At 37.7% G+C, this 19,964-nt stretch overlaps 1 protein-coding gene across 3 annotated transcripts in view; it reads left to right on the forward strand.

Moving 5' to 3' along the window:
- Positions 1 to 18,300, forward strand: part of LOC149836577 (uncharacterized) — a 36,908-nt gene extending 18,608 nt beyond the window's left edge. For 2 of the 3 annotated variants that reach the window (XM_090005439.1, XM_090005442.1), the window contains 4 exons: positions 4,410 to 4,495; positions 16,400 to 16,612; positions 16,741 to 16,965; positions 17,409 to 18,300. In XM_090005439.1, coding sequence (XP_089861565.1) covers positions 4,410 to 4,495; positions 16,400 to 16,612; positions 16,741 to 16,965; positions 17,409 to 18,120 — 1,236 coding nt within the window. In that variant the 3' untranslated portion in view covers positions 18,121 to 18,300. The remainder of the gene's footprint in view (positions 1 to 4,409; positions 4,496 to 16,399; positions 16,613 to 16,740; positions 16,966 to 17,408) is intronic. The other variant, XM_090005440.1, reaches the window with a different exon arrangement.
- Positions 18,301 to 19,964: the final 1,664 nt, after the last annotated feature.

Here is a 19,964-nt window from a genome sequence, read left to right on the forward strand (position 1 = left end):
GACTCACCACGTCAAGACCAAGTTGGCATATCCAATTGGCTACAAAAAATTGTTTATTTGAGCAATTGAGGACCCTGATGTTCCAGAAGGCACCTTTCATAACTGAAACTACGAGGGCGTCAGGACAGGGGATACGTTCCGATCCACGAAGACCAGAAGCGGACCCACTAAGGTTGAGCACGGAAGCATGAGATCTGGCTAGTTGTTTAGCTTTCCAAAGGTTGGAGATCAACCAAGTTGCCTTGTGAAGGTGCTGACCAAGGTCAACAATCAGGGAAGCTTGGTGTGATTTCGGGAAGCATGAAGGGGGCACCAAGCACGCTTTCCAATGATGAAAGATTTGGGTTGACCGAGAGGGGAGAGAGAGGGGAAGGAGAAACCGATGAGGGGGGAGGGATTGGTGTGGAAAACGCAAAGCTTGCAAGGGGAGAAGCCTCAAGGAGAGGAAAGGCAAAAGAACACAAAGGAGAGTCGAGAGGTCCAACAAAAGGGGAGAGAGAGGGAAGAGGGTTCACAGGGAAAGGTGAGGAGTTAATCGATCCATAACCTAGGGAAAGAAAGAGGAAGATGGGAGGTGTCAGGGGAAGAGAAGGGGTGGAGATGTAGTCCCCGAGAGCTGCGAGGGAAAACAAAAGAAAGTTTGTCAGCTGGTAAGGGTGGTACGTGTGGGGTGGTGGATAGGTGAGAGGGGAAAGGAGGGGGAAAACAAAAGTTAGGGTTGCCCTGAGAAGGAAATGATGATGTGGAGCAAATGTCGCCATAAAGGGTGGGGAAAACATGTAAGGGCCCAGAGGTCAAGGGGGCCCCGCCGAAAGGATTGAAACTGTCAGGGCAGGGGAAGAAAGGGACACTATGGACAAAATGTAAATGCGATACGGGAGGGGGATCATTATGGAAATTGATAGTATGATGGGGGTTGTAAACGCCATGTGTCTCGATGGACAAGGTAGTGAAGAAGGTTGAGGCAACACATGATAAATGAGGGATTCATAGAAAAAGTGGGGAAGGTGGAACATGAGACGGTGGAGGTTATAGGTTCCATGTGTTCCGTCTCAAGTGGCTAACGAAGGTCGCTACAGTCTCGCACATCATGCGAGGGTTCCACAATGATTGCTTTATACTGAATCCTCAATTCTTGAGGGAACAATGCATGAGGTGGAGTCATATTGGGTTCGTCTAGAATCTGAATTAACAATGATTGCACTGACGGAGAGGAGGTTTGCACCAATCGAAAACCAAACGAGTGTGGCCAAGGCCGTGATGAGAGGTCGTCTGGTGAGATCCATATGATGTTGACTTTGAATGTGGAAGTAGGACGACCAAAATCATCAAACATTTCGATGTAGCAGCAAAAGGAGATGGAGCACGAGGGTACAACTCACCTGAATTTTTTTCATTTGCAACCCAATAGGTTTGGGTCATTGAGGCGGAAAGGAAAATGGCAATGAAGGCATAGTGTTCGCCTTTAAAAGTTCAAGGCCAAACACTTCTGTCACCACCGGTCACCTTGGTGGAGAAAGGAGCTCTGCCCCTTAGAAAGCATCTTGATAACCTGAAAGGATTTTTTGGAGATGACTTGTTGCCAACCTTTGGTTTATTTTCAAGGTCGAGGAAAAAGGGGGGTCTTGGGGAGGCAGAAATTTCGAAGACGCAGAGGATGTGCCGACGAAGCCGCTTAACGAAAGAGGCTATCATAGGGATTGTTAAGGATCCAAGACTTATACATTTTAGAAAAATGGGCGAAAGTTGAGTAAACTCCTTTGAACGTTGCAAAGGGTGTTTGGAGAGGTGCATGTGTCTGTGAGTCAGGTGTGCGAGGGATCAGTCATTGAGGAGACTGAGTAGTTGCTCAAGGTTTTGAAGATTGTATGACGTAGAGTGGAGAATTACCCCAAACGTCTTCATGTGCTCCAATTTTTTGAGAGCTTGAAAGATCTTTATAGAAAGAGGTCGGAGGGAAGGAGGAGGAATACCGAGGAGTAGGTCGTGTAATGAAATATGCAAAAAATACAAACAAAGGCCTCTAAGGGCTTACAAGAACACAATCACAAAGTGCTCAGGCACGAGTCCGCGATGAGACAATACAAGAGCCAATAATGGCAACACAAAAAGATAAAAAATATGATTTTATTGAGCATATGCTTGAGCTCCAAGCATTAAAGAATAGGGGAGAACACCACCCCTATTTATACATGTTACAAGAGAGAGGGAGGCCATTGGGAGCTCCCAAATAGAGTCGTTGGGAGCTCCCAATGACTCTATGATAAAAAGACCATAGAGCTTTGGGAGCTCCCAATGACTCTATGATAAAAAGACCATAGAGCCCCTAATGGCCAACTAAATTACAAAAGGAAAAAGAAAAATAACAAAAAAAAGATACTGTTTTTAATAAACAGTTATTATTACATGTGAAAAGATCAAAATGCCCCTATAAGGCATTACTAATTACAATACTGAAATATATATACATATACTTTAACAGGTCGACCCTTGGTATGGGAGCTGGAGGGCGAAGAACGCGAAAGACGAAGGGGACGACGAGGGGAAGAAGTCTGACAGCCGCGAGGACCTCCAGAAAGGACCTTGTAGGGCCGAGGAGGTGGCTGATGGAAGTGACGGCAAGTATGGGAAGACTGTTGTCCATGACGCCTACCCATTGCGATGGATTCCTCCTCCCTAGATATAAAAAATCAAAAGGTCCTAACAATTCAAATTATCTGTACTGTGACAAATTAAAGTCACCACCACAACACAAGCCCCTCAAATTTTACCCTTTTTATATTTCATCGAGACACCAAGACATGACCTGTTTTGAAATCCTCATTGTCCCTTGGCATCTCTGCCAACATCTAAGGGTCTGCATTTATTATTGTCCTTTAACTCAGGTTAAATCACAAGCCAAATTACAACAATGACCTTCATCATTAAGGGTTCAAGCTATTTAACTTTTTTTTTATGGGGATGAATGAGTACTTTTCAATTTTCAAGGGACAACACAAGAAACCAAAAAGGAATCATGGTTTCCAAGATGATAGATATTGACCTACAGTCCCTATTTGACTGTTTTCAGGAAAAGTTTGGCCCATATTTGGAATTTCGGAAACGTGAAGCCCACATTTGTAATTAAGGGCCAAAGGTTGGCCCCGAAATGAAATTTTCCCTAAGATATATCATTGTGTAGGTTGTACATACCTAAGTATACTATGGTGTGCTTATAGGTATTTCTTTTTATTTTATTTCTCCCGGTATTCAAGGTATGCCAGAGGTATTTTTTGTGTATTTAATCTTTAGTTCAGGTATATTCTATGTGTATCTTTTAGGATTTAGGTTAATGATACTTAATATATACTTTAGGTTAGTTTATTTTTTTTTGTCGTCATTGAAATGACTAAATATCTTGTTTTTGTATTTTGGTCATTTTTAATGGCCAAGTAGCTGTTGGGATTTGTTCAAACTAGCTGTGGGGGTTTGTTTTAACGGCTGAATTGAATAGTCAAACTAGCTGTTAGGTGTTTTCTTCTATATATTGCTCTTTTTTTTGTTGTATAGTTGATCGAATGATGAGTGTAGTTAGTTGTATTTGTGCATGAGTGATTTTAGTGAGATTTCCTTGTAAATGATGTCAATAATTTTTATTAATAAAAATATTTATTTTTTATCTCTTGTTCTTGTTCTTTGCTGTTTGTTGGGTTTAGTCTAATGCATTATGATAATGCATTTGAATTTCATTTGTTTTAGTGGAATTATTGTTATTATTTTTTCTTTGTTTGTCTCAAATTGCCACTTCTTAACAACCAGCAAGTTAGATTTCAAAGAGGCAGGGATGCAATAGTCTGAGTGTGAGTTTTAATGGAAGGACCTGGTCAGATCTGGATAAAGAATTTTAGTTTTGAGTGATACATTCTTTCATTGTTTTAGACCTAGTGACTTGAGATCAGCTGGGTCATGGTAACTCATACACAAATTTTTTAGTTATACACTTCTGTACATAAGCTGTTTGGCATTTTTTTTTAAATATTATCTTTGTTTTTCAGTTATGCTTCTGTGTGTGTGTGTGTATATATATATATATATATATATATATAATTTCCTATTGCAAACTGTAGAATTGACATTTATAAAAAGTATATTTCACAAGTAACAAAATCATAATAACCTTAAAAAATTGTGATCATTTTGTTGTAAAGTTAATACTCAGCTTTCTTGGGCAAGCTATTCTTATGTTGTTTCTCTATTATGGCATTGTGACTTATTCTTCTTTCTTCTAAGTTATGGCTTGTTCTAAATATACTCAAGGGGGCCACTGTGAAAGCTATGAAGATGTTCACATAGATGGTCTCTTTAGGCTTAATTTTCAATTCTGTCCAGACTACCATCTTGTTAAGTGCTCATTCTTTTTTCCTTAATAGGCTCTGAAGGATGAGGTGATTATGGATCTTGTCAATCAATGCCGTGTCAACTACAGAAGAATTGTGCGGCTTATTGATACGACAGTGTAAGAGTATTATTGTGGTCATTTGAAGTGGAATAGTGATTCTTTTCTTCCTTCTATGCTTTGAAAGTTGCTGTACACTACTTACAATTGAATGATAGAATATGTTTCATTTAAATGGAACTTTTTTGTAACTTTTGACATATTGAACGTGTTTTATTTAAATGTAGTGCTTGAGGTTATAAGAGTGTACATTTTGTTTGGAAAAACATAAAATGCTTGGCTGGGACATTATTTCTTTAGGAACAGTCTTGTATTGTTCCATGTTAGTTAATTGTTTTTTTCAGTGATCTATTGACTTCATCCATTTACTTTAATGATGAAACATAACTGATTCCTATTGTAATGGTTTTTCTTCTCCAATGCTATATTTTAAATTCCCATGGTGCCGGGGCATTCCAAGTGTTTTGGTTTAGCTCTTTTTCTTTAGTCCTTTCGATGGCAAACATCTAAATATCTGTTTCTAAATTTTTGTGCCAGTGAACTGCATCATCTGACACCATTTGTGCTGTCGAACCTCTGAGGCGAAACCCAAAAAATATTTAAAATCCAGGAAAACCTGCCAGATGGTCATTTGACCCTCCAGCACTGAAGGTTCCTTATATAAGTGATGGATGGTCTGATTCTTGAGCCTCTTGACTGTTAATATATATATATATATATATATATATATATATATATATATATATATATATATATATATATATATTGTACACTGAAATACCCATCAAGGGTATTTCGGTCTTTTCACTGGAATAGGCGTCAGCCCATTAGGGACTGACAACCTTTCTTTCTTTTTGTTTTTATGTATTTTACTTTTTTTTTGTTTATTGTGCTTTTTGGGGCAGCTCCAAAGTAGCTGTTGGAGCTGCTCCCAACGGACCATTGGGAGCAGCCCAACAGCCACCTTGGGCTTCTCCCTTTGTGGTCCTTGTATCATAAATAGGCCATAAGGGGCCTTGTATTTGTAACTCTTTATGAGTGTCTCTATGCAATAACAATTTTATTTGACCCTTGTGTGGGTGGTTCAATTATTCAATCAAATATTCTACTTGATTGAAAGTGTGTTCTTCCATGTGTATTGGGTTGAATCCATTTCATTACATGGTATTAGAGCTTTGTGGTCCAAAAATAATTTTTCAATAGGAAGATCGTGATAACATCAAGAGGAGGATCATGAGCTTGGCAAATACAAAAAATCGTGAATTGTTGCTTCGGGAAGTGTACCATTTTTTGTATTACATTCACTTCCTCTTCCTCTTTTCTTTTCTCTCTTTATCTCTTTTTCTTCTCATTGTAAAAGAATTGGAGAATAATAGTCTCCATTCCCGTTTGCTTAAATGATACAAACTATGTGATGTGGGCATCCATCGTAAAGCACAAAATATGGGAAAAGGGACTATGGGGTTTGGTGGACGGTTCCGAAAAAACGCCTAAACTCATTTTTTCTAAAATAGAGAATAAGAAGGAAGTTGCTTTTCAAGGAGAGGAAATAGCTAAAGTCGTTTTCGATTATGAAAAAAATGGAAAGAATGGAGGATGAGCCATTCTAAGATAATTGGATGTCTCATCAATAGTGTGGACATCCAGAAGTGTTTTAGTTTGACGAAATTTGATTTCGCTAGTGATGCGTGAAAATATCTTAAAGACATGTATAGTTTTAAAATATTGCTCACATATGTAATGTTCAAAACAAGGTAAGAACCATGACTTAAGGAGAGATGAGCATTAGGGAATACTACAATGCATTCTCTCTTCTTTGGGATGAATTGACTTTTCTTGAGCCAAAATGACATTACCCTTAAGATGTAGAACTCCGTCAAAACCAAATTAAAGCGGGGCACTTCTACCAATTTATTATTGGGCTTAAGCCCAAATTTGAAGGAACCAAGTCGGCTCTCCTTTATAAAGGAGGGGTACCATACATAGTAGAAACTATTGAAGAATTGACTATGGAAGAAAATAAATTGAAAAAGCCTTCCACTTCTAAAGATGAAGAATCCGTACTTGCTATGTCAAAACCCGAAAATCATAATAGAAGCTATAAACCTCCTCATTTTGTAAAAAATGAGAATGGAAGAAACCCCAATAACTATGAAAGAAATAAAAAGATGGGTGACCATGAATATAAAAATGGTAAAAAAAATATTTGCTATCACTGTTATGAACTGGAACACATCACGCCATTTTGTCCCAAAAGAAAGAAGGATGATCATAGAGAAGACAAAAAAGTTGCTTCGGTTGAAAGGAGTGATGTAGACGACTCCAAATGTATTGTCTCGCTATCTTTAGCTCAACTAATAGAGGCACTAAAACCTATGCATAAAGTTCAAGCTTCTTCTTTCTCGGGGGCGGCCGTATCCACAAGTGGTGACCCTGGTAAGACCTCTTGGATCTTAGATTTCGGTGCTTCTTTTCATATGACTCTAAATGAGTCTATTTTATCCGAATGTAATTCTAACCCAAGTGATTTTTATGTCTCAACCGCCGATGGAACGTCCTTAAAAATCAAAAGTTTTGGGATTTTTCAAAAGCCACCAATCTTGCACATACCAAATATTAGAGTAGTACCAAAATTAAATTTAAATATTTTATCAGTTTCTCAAATTACGGACCATGGTTGCAAAGTACTATTTTTATCTAATGATTGTTTAACACAGGATCTCCAGTCTAGAAAGTCGATTGGGAGAAGCCATAGAAGAGGAGATCTCTATGTAATGGACAATTTTGAGTTATCAAACCAAACCTTTTGTAATTTTGTGAAAAAGAAAGATATATAAATTTGGCACAAAAGACTAGGAAATCCTAGCGTGACCAAATTACATTTGTTTCCGTTTCTTTCAAGTTATAAAGAAAAAGATTTTGTGTGTGAAGATTGCATTCTTTGCAAAATGAAGTCTTTTCCCTTTGGACCAAGACATTTTATAACTAAAAATCCATTTGAGTTAGTACATTCAGATGTATGGAAACCGACTCCAGTTGGATCCAAAGGAGGTGTATCCTATTATGTTGTGTTTGTAGATGACTATAGTAGACATTCTTGGATATTCTTTTTAAAACAAAAATCGAAAGTATTTGATTGTTTAAAAAATTTCATTGTTACATAAAAAATCAATTTAAAACTAATATTCAAATCTTTAGAACTGATTCCGGGGAAGAATTTGTGTCAAAAGAATTCGAAAATTATCTTAATCTACATGGGATTGTCTATAAAAAATCTTGCCCATACACTCCTCAACAAAATGGACTAGCCGAGAGGAAGCATAAACACATTATTGAGACCACTAGAACGCTTCTTGTGTCTAGAAATGTTCCAAAAGCTTTTTGGGCTGAAGCCGCTCTTATGGTAATCTATTTGATAAATAGAATGCCTTTAAAAAATATTGAAAATATCTCTTATTGAAAAACTTTTTAAAACATCTCCAATTATAAAAGGTTAAGGGTCTTTTGATGTAAATGTTTTTGTCCTTACCAATAAGTATGACAAACTCTCCAAAAGTAATTCCTTGTATTTTCTTAGGCTATGCCGAAAACCAAAAAGGATACAAATGTTATGACATTGAAATAGACAATTTATATGTTTCTCTAAATGTCACTTTTCTTGAAAATGAAATTGGTTTTAGCATGAAAAAAATTCAAGAAAGATGTGACTATTCATTTTTTTTTATCATGTCAATGAACATGAAGGGTGTGAAAACCTTTATGACATGCATGAGCGCGAAGATGAAGACACTCATGATGCGAATAATAGAGAACCAAAAGTCATCCACCATGTGCTTTAGAAAAGTATTCTCAAAATCAAGATGTAGATTCTTCTAGTTTTAGAAAATTCTTAAGAATTTCAAAAGCTCCCAATAGATTTGTATCTTATGATTCCTTTGAAGAAAGGTATAGATCATGCTTAATGGCCATACACCCATATTCAGAACCAAAATCTTACCATGATGCTAAAAATCATCTAGAATCGATCAAGGCAACGAATGGTGAATTAGAAGCCTTGGAAAAGGCAAAACCTTGGAAACTCTAAACATTGCCAAAAGAAGAAAGACCATAAGATGTAGATGGGTCTACAAGAGAAAAACTAAATGGGATAAAACATTAGAAATATACAAGGCTAGGTTAGTAACCAAGGGATATAGTCAAGAATATGGAATAAACTATGACGAAACATTTTCTCCAATTGCTTGAATGACTATTTTGAGAACTTTCATTTCTATAACATCAATTAAAAAATGACCTATCTTTTAAATAGATGTAAAAAATGCTTTTTTGAATGGTAACCTGAATGATGAGGTCTACATGGATCCTCCACCAGGTTTGAATTTAGCACATGAAAAAACTCTTCGGTTACAAAAAGCCTTGTATGACTTAAAATAAGCTCTCAAAACTTGGTATGATAGATTCAGTAGTGTGATGACATAAATTCATTTTAAATCTTGTTTTACTGACACTGCATTATTTGTTAAGTCTTCCAGTGCAAGAATGATGATGTTACTACTCTACGTAAATGATATGATAATCGCAGGAGGTGATGAGCATGGAGTTATCCATATCAAATATGTGTTTAAAGACAACTTTGATATTACAGATCTTGGTTTTTTATGATATTTTCTTGGAATAGAAGTGACTTACTCACCTTGTGGTTATTTTTTGTCACAGACTAATTACGCAACAGAAATCATTGAACGATCAAGACTATCAGATGAAAAACGAGTTGATACTCCGGAGGTCATAAATGCCAAAATAAAAAAAGATGATGGAGAACCTCTGCAAGATCCAACCCCATACAGACAAATGATTGGAGCTTTGTCTTATCTTTCTATTACTCGTCCTGATATATCTGATGCTATTTATTCTATTAGTCAATTTCAACATGCTCTCACTACAGTGCATATGAGTGCTGTAATGAGAATTGTTAGATATATTAAGAATTTCATTAATCATGGACTGTTTTTCTCATCCTCTTCTTTATTAGAAATCATTGCATATTTTGATTCTGACTGGGGAGAGGATGTAAATGATAGACGCTCAACTATGGGTTTATGTGTGTATATAGGTGCTCCTCTAATTTCATGGCGATGCAAAAAGCAACAAAAGGCGTCTCTCTCCTCCACTGAAGTTGAGTATCGAGCCATGACAACAACTATGTCTGAATTGGTGTGGTTGAGACAACTTCTAAAAGACTTGGGAGTTCATGTTGCGCAACCTTCAAGATTATGCTGTGACAACAAGAGCGCTGTATACATTGCAAGCAATTATACATTTCATGAGAGGACAAAACATATTGAAATGAATTGCCACTACATTCATGAAGAATTCTTGAGGAAAACCATCACATTGCCCTACGTTCTGTCTGAGTATCAACTAGTCGACTTCTTTACTAAAGCACTTCCGTCACCAAGATTTTACTTCCTACTTGGCAAACTCTCGGTCGTTCCACTATGAGTTTGAGGAGGGGTATATAGTGAAAAGGTGGACAGTGTTTCGAACAATGTTTTGGGTCTGGATCCTGTACCAGACCCGAGTTAATTCCTGTTATTTGTATCCGGGTTCGGATATTACACCAGACCCGACCCACAATGTACACTTAAATGTATTAATACAACTATTAGGTCACGATTTCATTAAGAAGAAATCGTGACAACCGCAATCGACATCTTTGGGTTCCCTCTCTCTCTCTCTCCCTCTCAATCTCTTCTCTCTTTCTCAATACAGGTACAGACAAAAAACTTTCATGGTATCAGAGCCTAGATCCTCTAAAGGCCAAAAGGAATTTCGGCAGAGTCGACGATCTGAAAATCCCAGGTTTTTCGTTCCTCTTATACTCCCCTTCCTCATTTTTTTTTCTTCTTCCCCTTTTCTGAAGCCCCTTGCATTCTCACATCTTGCGTGAGACTACTACTGTCAACCTATGATTCACGTGATATTCATTCACGAGAACCCATATCGTAAAGGGGGGGGGCTACAAGTTTCCAAGTGAACCGATTCACGAAAAAGGGATTCCACGTGAACCGATTCATCTGAACCCATTCCAAGTGAACCGATTCACGTGAAAGGGATTCCAAGTGAAACGATTCACGTGAACCCATTCACGAGAATCAGTTTTATCCTGTGTTTGTGTTTGATCATCTTTTGCTTCTTGTCCTATCTTTTCAAATCTATATCTACCTATTCGAATGCTACAATTTTCAGTTTTCCTATGATTTCTCATTGCTTTGCTGTGCAATCTATCCTTTGATTACTCGTTTCTACACTTGTCAAAAGGGAGAGGTATATTTAACGTGTAAAGGTGTTTTTCACGCGTCATTGAATCTCAATTTTCACAAGTTGAACATTAGTTCCTGCATCTTCCGTTTCTGCATGCTCCGATTCTGTCAATTTACGACCCTCTGTTCCCCCCCCCCCCAAAAAAAAAGGGTTAAATTTTTGTGGATACTCCTGTTGTTTCTTATTCTCAATGGATCCTTATCACTCTCAATCAAACCTTTCTTCAAGTTTTCTCAACCAGCTTGTTTCTGAAAAGTTAAACACTTCAAATTTCTTGATTTGGAAGAGACAAATTATTCCTTTCATAAGGAGTCAAGGCCTCTTAGGTCACCTGGATGGAACCACTTCAGTCCCACCAGAATTTGTTCCGAGAGAAGAAAAAGATGATAAAGGGGCGAGTTCAATCGTGTATGTCAAAAATGTTGAATTTCTCAATTGGGAAAGGAAAGATCAATCAGTTGCATACATCACCTCAACTCTGTCTCAAGAGATTCTCATTGCTATTCTTAACAACTGTACAGCGCTACAACTCTGGGAACGACTGGTTCAAACGTATTCGCAAGTTTCTCAAGCAAGGGTTGTTTTTCTAAAAAGGGAATTTCAGTTGCTAAGAAAAGATTTTATGACCATCATGGAATATTTGAACAAGATAAAGATCATCATAGACCAGCTTGCAATTATAGGGTGTGCCGTTAGTTATAATGATATGGTGCAACAAACTTTGAGTGGATTGGGATCTGACTACAATATGATAGTTACTTCACTATTGTGCCTTCCTGTTCTTCCTACCTTCGATGAGCTACGAGCCAAATTGATCTAGTATGAAATGACTCTGAAGGGATTCTCTGAAGAAACTCATAATCATTTAAGTACTCAAGAAGTTTTGATCACAGAAGTGACTTATGGTAGAGGACGGAGACGAGGAGGACAAAGGCGAAGTGGACACGGAGGGCGTGGTTTGCTTCCCACTCCAAACATGTTAACTCATGCGCAGGGACCAAGATCCATTCCTACTTGCTTCCTTTGTAACAAGAAGGGGGCATATCAAGGCGAATTGTTTGCATAATCCAGAGAATAAAGGGAAGGGTCCACAGACAGAAACCAAAAGAAAGTTCACAAATACCAGAGACAGTGGAGAGATTAAAGAGTTGCTGATATCTGCCTTGTCAGAGTTAAAATTGAAGCAAAGTGATGAAGGCACATGGTTTGTTGATTCAGGGGCAGCAACTCATGTAACCGGTGATGCAGGTAAAATTTCTAACCCTATTCCTTATTTCGGAAAAAGTAAGATTGTCACTGGAGACGGATCCCATCATCCTATTTCTCATGTTGGAAAGACTGTCATTCCCATGTCACATTCCACTCTTGCTCTTTCTGACGTTCTTCATGCTCCTGACATTAAGAAAAATATTGTCTCCGTCTCCAAACTTATTGATGATAATAATGCTTCAGTTGAATTCACTCCCTTCTCTGTGCAGGTCAAGGACCTACGCACGAGGGAAACATTCGCTGAAGGAAAGAGACGAGGCAACATGTATGTCTTTGAAGAAGCTCCATGTCATGATGTTCGCCCTTCTCACCTGATTTCGAAGTCTTCATTAGAGTCGTGTTCATCCTCTTCTGCCAGTGTTTTTAATATCTCTAAATATAATAAGCCATTCAAATGACATAGTAGGTTAGGACATTGTGGGAGTCATTTTATTGAGAAACTTGTTTCTAATAATCTCATTCCAAAAGAAAGTCTTAACGGGGATGAGAGCAGTCATAAATGTTCTAGTTGTCTTTCATGCAAGAGTCATGTATTGCCTTTCCATTCCATTAATAAGAGAGCTTCAAAACCTTTTGAGATTATTTGTTCTGATGTGTAGGGACCCGCTCCAATTGTCTCTGGGTATGAAAGCAGATATTATCTAATCTTTGTTGATAGTTATTCTCGATACACTTGGATATATTTCATAAAAAATAAGTCAGAAGTCTTCTCTTTATTTCAAAATTTCCTTTCCTTGGTCAAAAATCAATTTTCTGAGTCCATTCAATTTTTTCAATGTGATGGAGGTGGGGAATTCTCATCCTGTGATTTTATTTCTTTTCTTCGAAATAACGAAATAGGAAGAAGGGTGTTCTGCCCTCACACTCCTCAACAAAATGAGATTGTTGAACGAAAACATAGACATATCGTTGAAAGTGCCATGAGTATGCTTCATGATAACAATCTTCCCATCAACCTATGGACAAAAGCCTTTCATTCTGCCGTGCATGTGATAAATAGATTGCCAATGGTCGTTCTGGAAAATAAGTCTCCTTATCGCTGTCTCTTTGGAGCTCATCCTAGTTATCATGATCTGCATGTTTTTGGATGTGTTTGCTATGTGCATATTGATCTGTCCCTGAGAAACAAGTTTCAAGACAAAGCCCAGAAGTGTAGGTTTGTGGGATACGCATATGACTAGAAAGGATATAGGTGTTATGATCCCACCAACAAACGTATCAGAATCTCAAGAAATGTTGTTTTTGATGAACAAAATTTTGATGACAAAGCTGATGCAACGAATATACCAACTGAAGTTTACTATCCTTGGTTGAGTTCAGAACTTTTTGCTGGTTCCAATGAAGCATGTTCATCAGATTGCACGCAGCAAGAAAAAGAGATGTCTGAGAACATTGAGACGTCGGGGCCACAGAATTCAGAAAAAGTACTGGGCAGATACAAAGGCATTGTCTACTCTAGACAGAAACCAACAACATCAAGTCATCTAGATCATGTCTCAGTCAGTAATCCGATTTCTCACACTCTTGAGGTCAGAAAATCGAGCCGCATACGACATCCCATTGACAGGTGGGTTAGCTATAACAACTTCTCTTTGGATCTTCAACTCTTTTTAACTGCGCTCAATAAGGAAGATGAGCCCACTATGTACTACCAGGCAGCCACTTCTACCAAGTGGGTAGAAGCCATGAATGATGAAATGCAAGCTTTGCATGAATGTGGAACCTGAGCAGTTGTTCCCAGACCACCTGACAAAAATGTTGTCGGATGTAAATGGGTCTACAAGATAAAGTACAAGCCAGATGGAACCATTGAACGATACAAGTCAAGACTCGTGGCAAAATGATTCATTCAAGAAGCAGGGTAAGACTATGATGAGACCTTTAGTCCGGTTGTAAGAATGGGAACAATTCATATTATTATTTCTCTGGCTGTTGAACATGGATGGAAGTTGAGCCAACTTGATATAAAAAATGCTTTCTTGCATGGGGACTTGAAGGAGGAAGTGTACATGGAGCAACCCCCTGGGTATCAAGAACACAATTGTAAAACTCATGTGTGTAGGCTAAAGAGAGCTATTTATGGTCTGAAGCAAGCATCTCGCTCTTGGTTTGATAGCTTCTCACTAGAGATTCAGAAACATGGATTTTCACGTTCCATGCTGGACCACTTATTGTTTATTTTCAGAAGTTAGACTGTGACCACTCTGTTATTAATTTATGTCGACGATATTGTTATCACAGGAAATTCTGCGGCTCACATTCAAGAAGTAAAAGGCTTACTAGGTCAGAAGTTCAAAATGAAAGATCTTGGAGCTCTGCGCTGTTTTCTTGGTGTAGAAGTTGATAATCAGGCTCATGGCTTGACACTTACTCAGCACAAGTACACCGTAGATGTTCTCAGCAAGGCAGGCATGAAAGACTGCAAACCTTTGGGAACTCCGAATGTGCTTCATCAAAAACTTAGTGCTCATGATGGAGATCTGTGTGATGCCCCCACCAGATATCGAAGCATAATAGGAATGTTACAGTACCTCACATTCACCAGACCTGATATCGTTTATTCAGTCAATCAAGTGTCTCAATTTATGCATGCGCCACGTACTGGACATATGGAAGCTGTCAAGAGGATCCTTAGATATCTGAAAGGGACTATTGGGGATGGATTGACATACTCACCACAACCATATGGCAAAGATGAGCATAGACTCACTGTATATTGTGATGCGGACTGGGCGGGAGATCCTGATGAACGAAGATCTACATCAGGATATTGTGCCTTCATTGAAAGAAATTTAGTCTCTTGGAGCAGTAGAAAACAAAAAGCTATCGCTAGATCAACTACTGAGGCTGAGTATAGATCTATGGCTGCTGCTACTGCCGAAGTCACATGGATCAGACATCTACTAACTGAAGTAGGAGAAAAGATCTCTCACACTATCTTGCTATGTGACAATCAAAGTGCTATAAACATGTCATTCAATCCAGTACATCACAGTCGTGCTAAGCACATTGAGATTGACCAACACTTTGTGATACAGAAAGTTGAAGAAAAAGAGATTGAGCCTGAGTTCGTCAATACTGAAAGACAAGTTGCGGACCTATTCACGAAGGGGTTAACAAAGGATTGTTTTTGGATGCTTAAAGGCAAGTTGTACATGGTCCATAACCATGATCAACTTGAGGGGGGGTGAAAAGGTGGACAGTGTTTCGAACAATGTTTCGGGTCTGGATCCTGTACCAGACTCGAGTTAATTCCTGTTATTTGTATCCGGGTTCGGATATTACACCAGACCCGACCCGACCCACAATGTACACTTAAATGTATTAATACAACTATTAGGTCACGATTTCATTAAGAAGAAATCGTGACAGCCGCAATCGACATCTTTGGGTTCCCTCTCTCTCTCTTCTCTCTTTCTCAATACAGGTACAGGCAAAAAACTTTCATATAGATCTTGATGATGCTAACAAGAATTCTCTAAAATTTATAAGAAAAAACTCTGTAAGACGCTATATTTAAGACAAAAAAAACCATAAGAAAGAAAGGTTGTCAGCCCCTAATGGGCTGACAGCCTATTACAGTGAAAAGACCGAAATACCCATCAAGGGTATTTCGGTGTACAATATATATATATATATAGCGTTATAGCGTCTTACCGAAATACCCATTAGGGGCTGACAACCTTTCTTTCTTATGGTTTTTTTTTTTGCCTTAAATATAGCGTCTTACAGAGTTTTTTCTTATAAATTTTAGAGATTTCTTGTTAGCATCATCAAGATCTAGTATTTGTGTAATTCTTCAAAAATGATCCAGTATTTGTGTAGCTTTTCTTTTTCTCTTTTGTTTCTTTGTTAACTGTTATGGAAGTTCAGGTTTGCTGGCAAGCTGATGGGATTTCCTTTTCCTGTTGAATGGAACCCTGAGTTTCAAATGATATTTGTGAATTCCTATTAATCTTGATGTTATGCAGCTTTATTGTGTAATTCACTATTACTAACAATGAACATGCTATCAGTAGTCAAACTCATGTTTTAGGATTGTTCAAATTTATGAATTTATTGTTGATGTTTTATAACTGGTAGTTAATGAAATTGTAAATTGTTGATTGGAATTTTCAGGAAACATTATCAAATGCAATAGAAACAGAGATGAACTTTGTACGTTCAATTTAAACAAATGCAATAAAGGACTAGTAGTATTTGTTTATGCTAAAAATGCAATAAATTATAGAGATACACAACCTTGAGACTTTAGAGCACCAACTGAACTCTAGCATATAGTTTTGAGTCTCTCTCCAGCGCTCTTTCTCTCTCTCTATAGATGTAGATGCAATGTGTGTGGGTCCTTGCACTAAGTATTTGGTGGGATAGCAATTGCAGGGATGAGGCAGCCTTGAGGGAAGCTCTGACTTTGAGTGATAATCTACAAGCCGTGCTTGCTAAGTATGACACAATAGTATTGGGTTGTCCTTTACCATCTGAACAAGTACAATCCATTCTAGAATCAGAACGTGCTTCCCTGCCTCACAAAGAGGAAAAAGGAGACAAAGTTGTAGATGGTGGTGTTGCTCAGCTTGTTCCCAGGTTAGATCTTACTATCAGCAGTAACTTTCTGATATTGCATAGAATCAGGGGAAAACATATCTGCGTACAAATCTGCTGCCTTTTATTTCAATCCTTGCTTTAACCACCTCATTGGATGAAAATTGCAGGGATGAGGTGATTTTGATGGAATCTCTGACTTTGAGCAGTAATCAACAAGCTCTAGTCAATGAGCGTGACAAAATATCCTCAAATTCTCCTCTACCATCTGAACCAGTTCATTCCATTGCACAATCAGAATCTACAGTCACACCTGTGGTGCCTCACAATGAGAAGAAAATAGATGAAGCAGAAGATGATAATGATGATGATGGATTTTCTCAGCTTGCTCGCAGGTTAAATCTTATATCAGCACAAACTGCTTCATAGTTTAAGAATAACAATTACATTGGGACCTGGGTTTAGTCGCAGTAACACTGTCTTATGTGGTTTTCCAAGTTTTGTCTTGGACATGGGAAGTGTGGATTCTATCGCAAGTTGCAACCTATGCTGAGAGATTACCATTACACTGAAAACCTGTTGTTTCGTTGAGCGATAGTCAGTGTGATTGTCCTCTCAGGGTCAGCAGAGTCCTTGGTGTTCTGTTCTAAGATTAGTTTGCCTAAAAAAAATCAAGAAAAACACCAAAAAAAGGAAAAAAAAGGCAATGATATCTTTGAATTGCTTTGTGGTGGATGGATGGTTGGTTTTTCTCTTCTTTCTTGCTTTGTTAAACCAACCTAAACATTCCGGCAGAACTGACCATGATATGTTTTCTGAAACTATGTAAAATTTGCAGGCCTTCAAAGACTAGAAGTATTCTTGATGAAAGTGGCAAGGCCGCAAACAGTCAAGCTTTAGCAGTCCATGCAGATTTACCAGTATCAATTGAGCCTGGAAGAGGCCATTTGGTGGTTGTAGAACACCCAACACCAAGTAGGAATTGCCAAGATGGAAAAATTGACCTGGTTGACTTCTCCGGTTTCTGGCAAACTGGGTCATATATGCAAACTACCCCAGTTCTTCAGCAGAAAGCAGAATATCCAACAGCTGAAGTGCTGCAGCCTTTTCTGCCACATCAGCATCAATTGCACCCTTGGCAGATGCCAAACAACAATTATGTAGCCCCTTGGGCACTAGAAGACCCAGAACGCAGGGTTTCCTTGACGGGCACGCTCGACAACCAGTTGCCACAATGTTCATCTTCACAGGCTGCAGTCTACCCATCTGCTTATCCACCGCCACCGTGGGCATTAAAAAAACCAAGTACCATCCCCCGGCTTGTTCCTTCTCAGCCACTCTACAGAAACAAAGCCTCTCCACATTCTCCAGAGATGAGGCTACTGGAATCGCAGGATTATGTGGACTCAGAAGGTAGAGTGCTGGCTGTAGAACCAGTGCACCAACAGGTGAACGTGTCTCCTGCATTCCCACATAAAATAGGATCAACACATGCAACTAACCAAGCATCGCTCTATAATGGAGCCTATGTTAATCAGAGTTCCTTTTGAGTTCATGGAAACATTCATGTGCAGGCTTTAGAGTGTAGCTTTGTAAATTTGTTCTTCATGTGACCCCATTAGCCAGGTAACGCCATTGGATGTACTTGGATATTTGCACATAGAAGTATACGTTGTAAATACTTGTAATTTGAATAGTGTATTTGTTTAAAGAGTTTCATTTTATAGGGAGACTCTCTCTCTCTCTCTCTATATATATATATAGTGTTGGGCATGGTCGATTTACTAAGAATCCACACCTGGATCGTGTGTTGTCAATGAAAAAAATGATGTTTGGAGCCTCAAAAATTTGCAAAGTTTTTGGACCGTTGATTTTTCAAACCTTATAAAATCAAGTACATAGATAACATCTGTATGGTCAGAATTTAAAAATAAAATAAAAAATATTAAAAAACCCATCAAGCATGTTCATCAAGCAGCTAATGTTCAAGCACCTACTCATATATATATATATATATATATATATATATATATATATATATATAGGAGAGAGAGAGAGAGTAATGGGTTCCTGCTAAACCACATGCTAAATGGGTTTTTTGGACTTTTTTCATATTATTTTTAAATTCTGACCGTACAGATGTGATCTATGTATTTGATTTTAGAGGGATCAGCTGTTGAAGCGTTTGATTCCAACACATTGGTGGGTTTTTATAAAGTTTGAAAAATCAAGGGTCCAAAATCTTTGTAAATTTTTGAGGATCCAAACATCAATTTTTTCATCGAAAACACATGATCCAGGTGTGGATTCTTAGTAAATAGACCATGCCCAACACATTTATGCGGAGGTAACCGCATAAAAGGTACTGGAGAAGCCCGAGAACCCATTTAGCATGCGGTTTAGCACCAAATTGGTTTAGCAGATATATATATATATATATATATATATATATATATATATATATATATATATATATATATATATATATATATATCATGCAATACTTGTTGAGTGAGGACCTAAAAAATCATTCGCCATTTTAGGGTTGTCAGAATTTGCCTAGTTTTGAACAAACTCTGTGCGACTGACTGACACATTTTAAAGCATAAGCGAGAATTCTAATCATATTTATAGTCCTATTAATCTAACTTTAAACCTTAATACTCAACTGATTGAAATGATTAAAAAACCCTCAAACCCCAGTGAATTTGGAAAATATAGTTACTTTTTTGGTGTAAAATAAATCACTAACAAATTTCAAATTAAAATTACTAAAACATCATTTTATACATTTAAAAATATGTTTGATTTTTTCTTTTCTTCAAAACAAAAGATATGCTTTGCCACTAAATACCTTTTTATATTCTAAAAAATGTTGTCACTCTTGAGGGTGTATTGGCCATTTTGATCAGTTAAATGCTGTTAAAAGTTAATAGATAAAGGGTTTAAAGATTGATTGACCCTCTTAATATAAAAGGGTTTAAAGTTTTATTACCCACCACTTCCCCAATACACACACGTATAAGTTATATATATATATATATATATATATATATATATATATATATATATATATATATATATATATATATATATATATATATAGAGAGAGAGAGAGAGAGAGAGAGAGCCGAACTATAACCATCAACATTACGAAACGAAAACAGGTTCAACCAACATTGAACCTACCGAGAAACCAAACACGGGCCCAAGACATGCCAAGGAGCCCCAAAAAAGGAAAAAAAGAAAAGGAGAGATGCAAGTAGAGAATGAAGAAAAAACAAGAAGCAAATACAGTTAGGCGACGAGCATCACCCAGGATCATGAATGGTCCCTGGAGGCAGATGGTGTTGCAGATCAGGGATGTTGATGCGGAGAATGGCGTATACGTCCG

This window comes from Nuphar pumila, chromosome 5, assembly GCF_984573655.1.
Source record: "Nuphar pumila chromosome 5, dmNupPumi1.hap1.1, whole genome shotgun sequence".
NCBI classification, from domain to species: domain Eukaryota; kingdom Viridiplantae; phylum Streptophyta; class Magnoliopsida; order Nymphaeales; family Nymphaeaceae; genus Nuphar; species Nuphar pumila.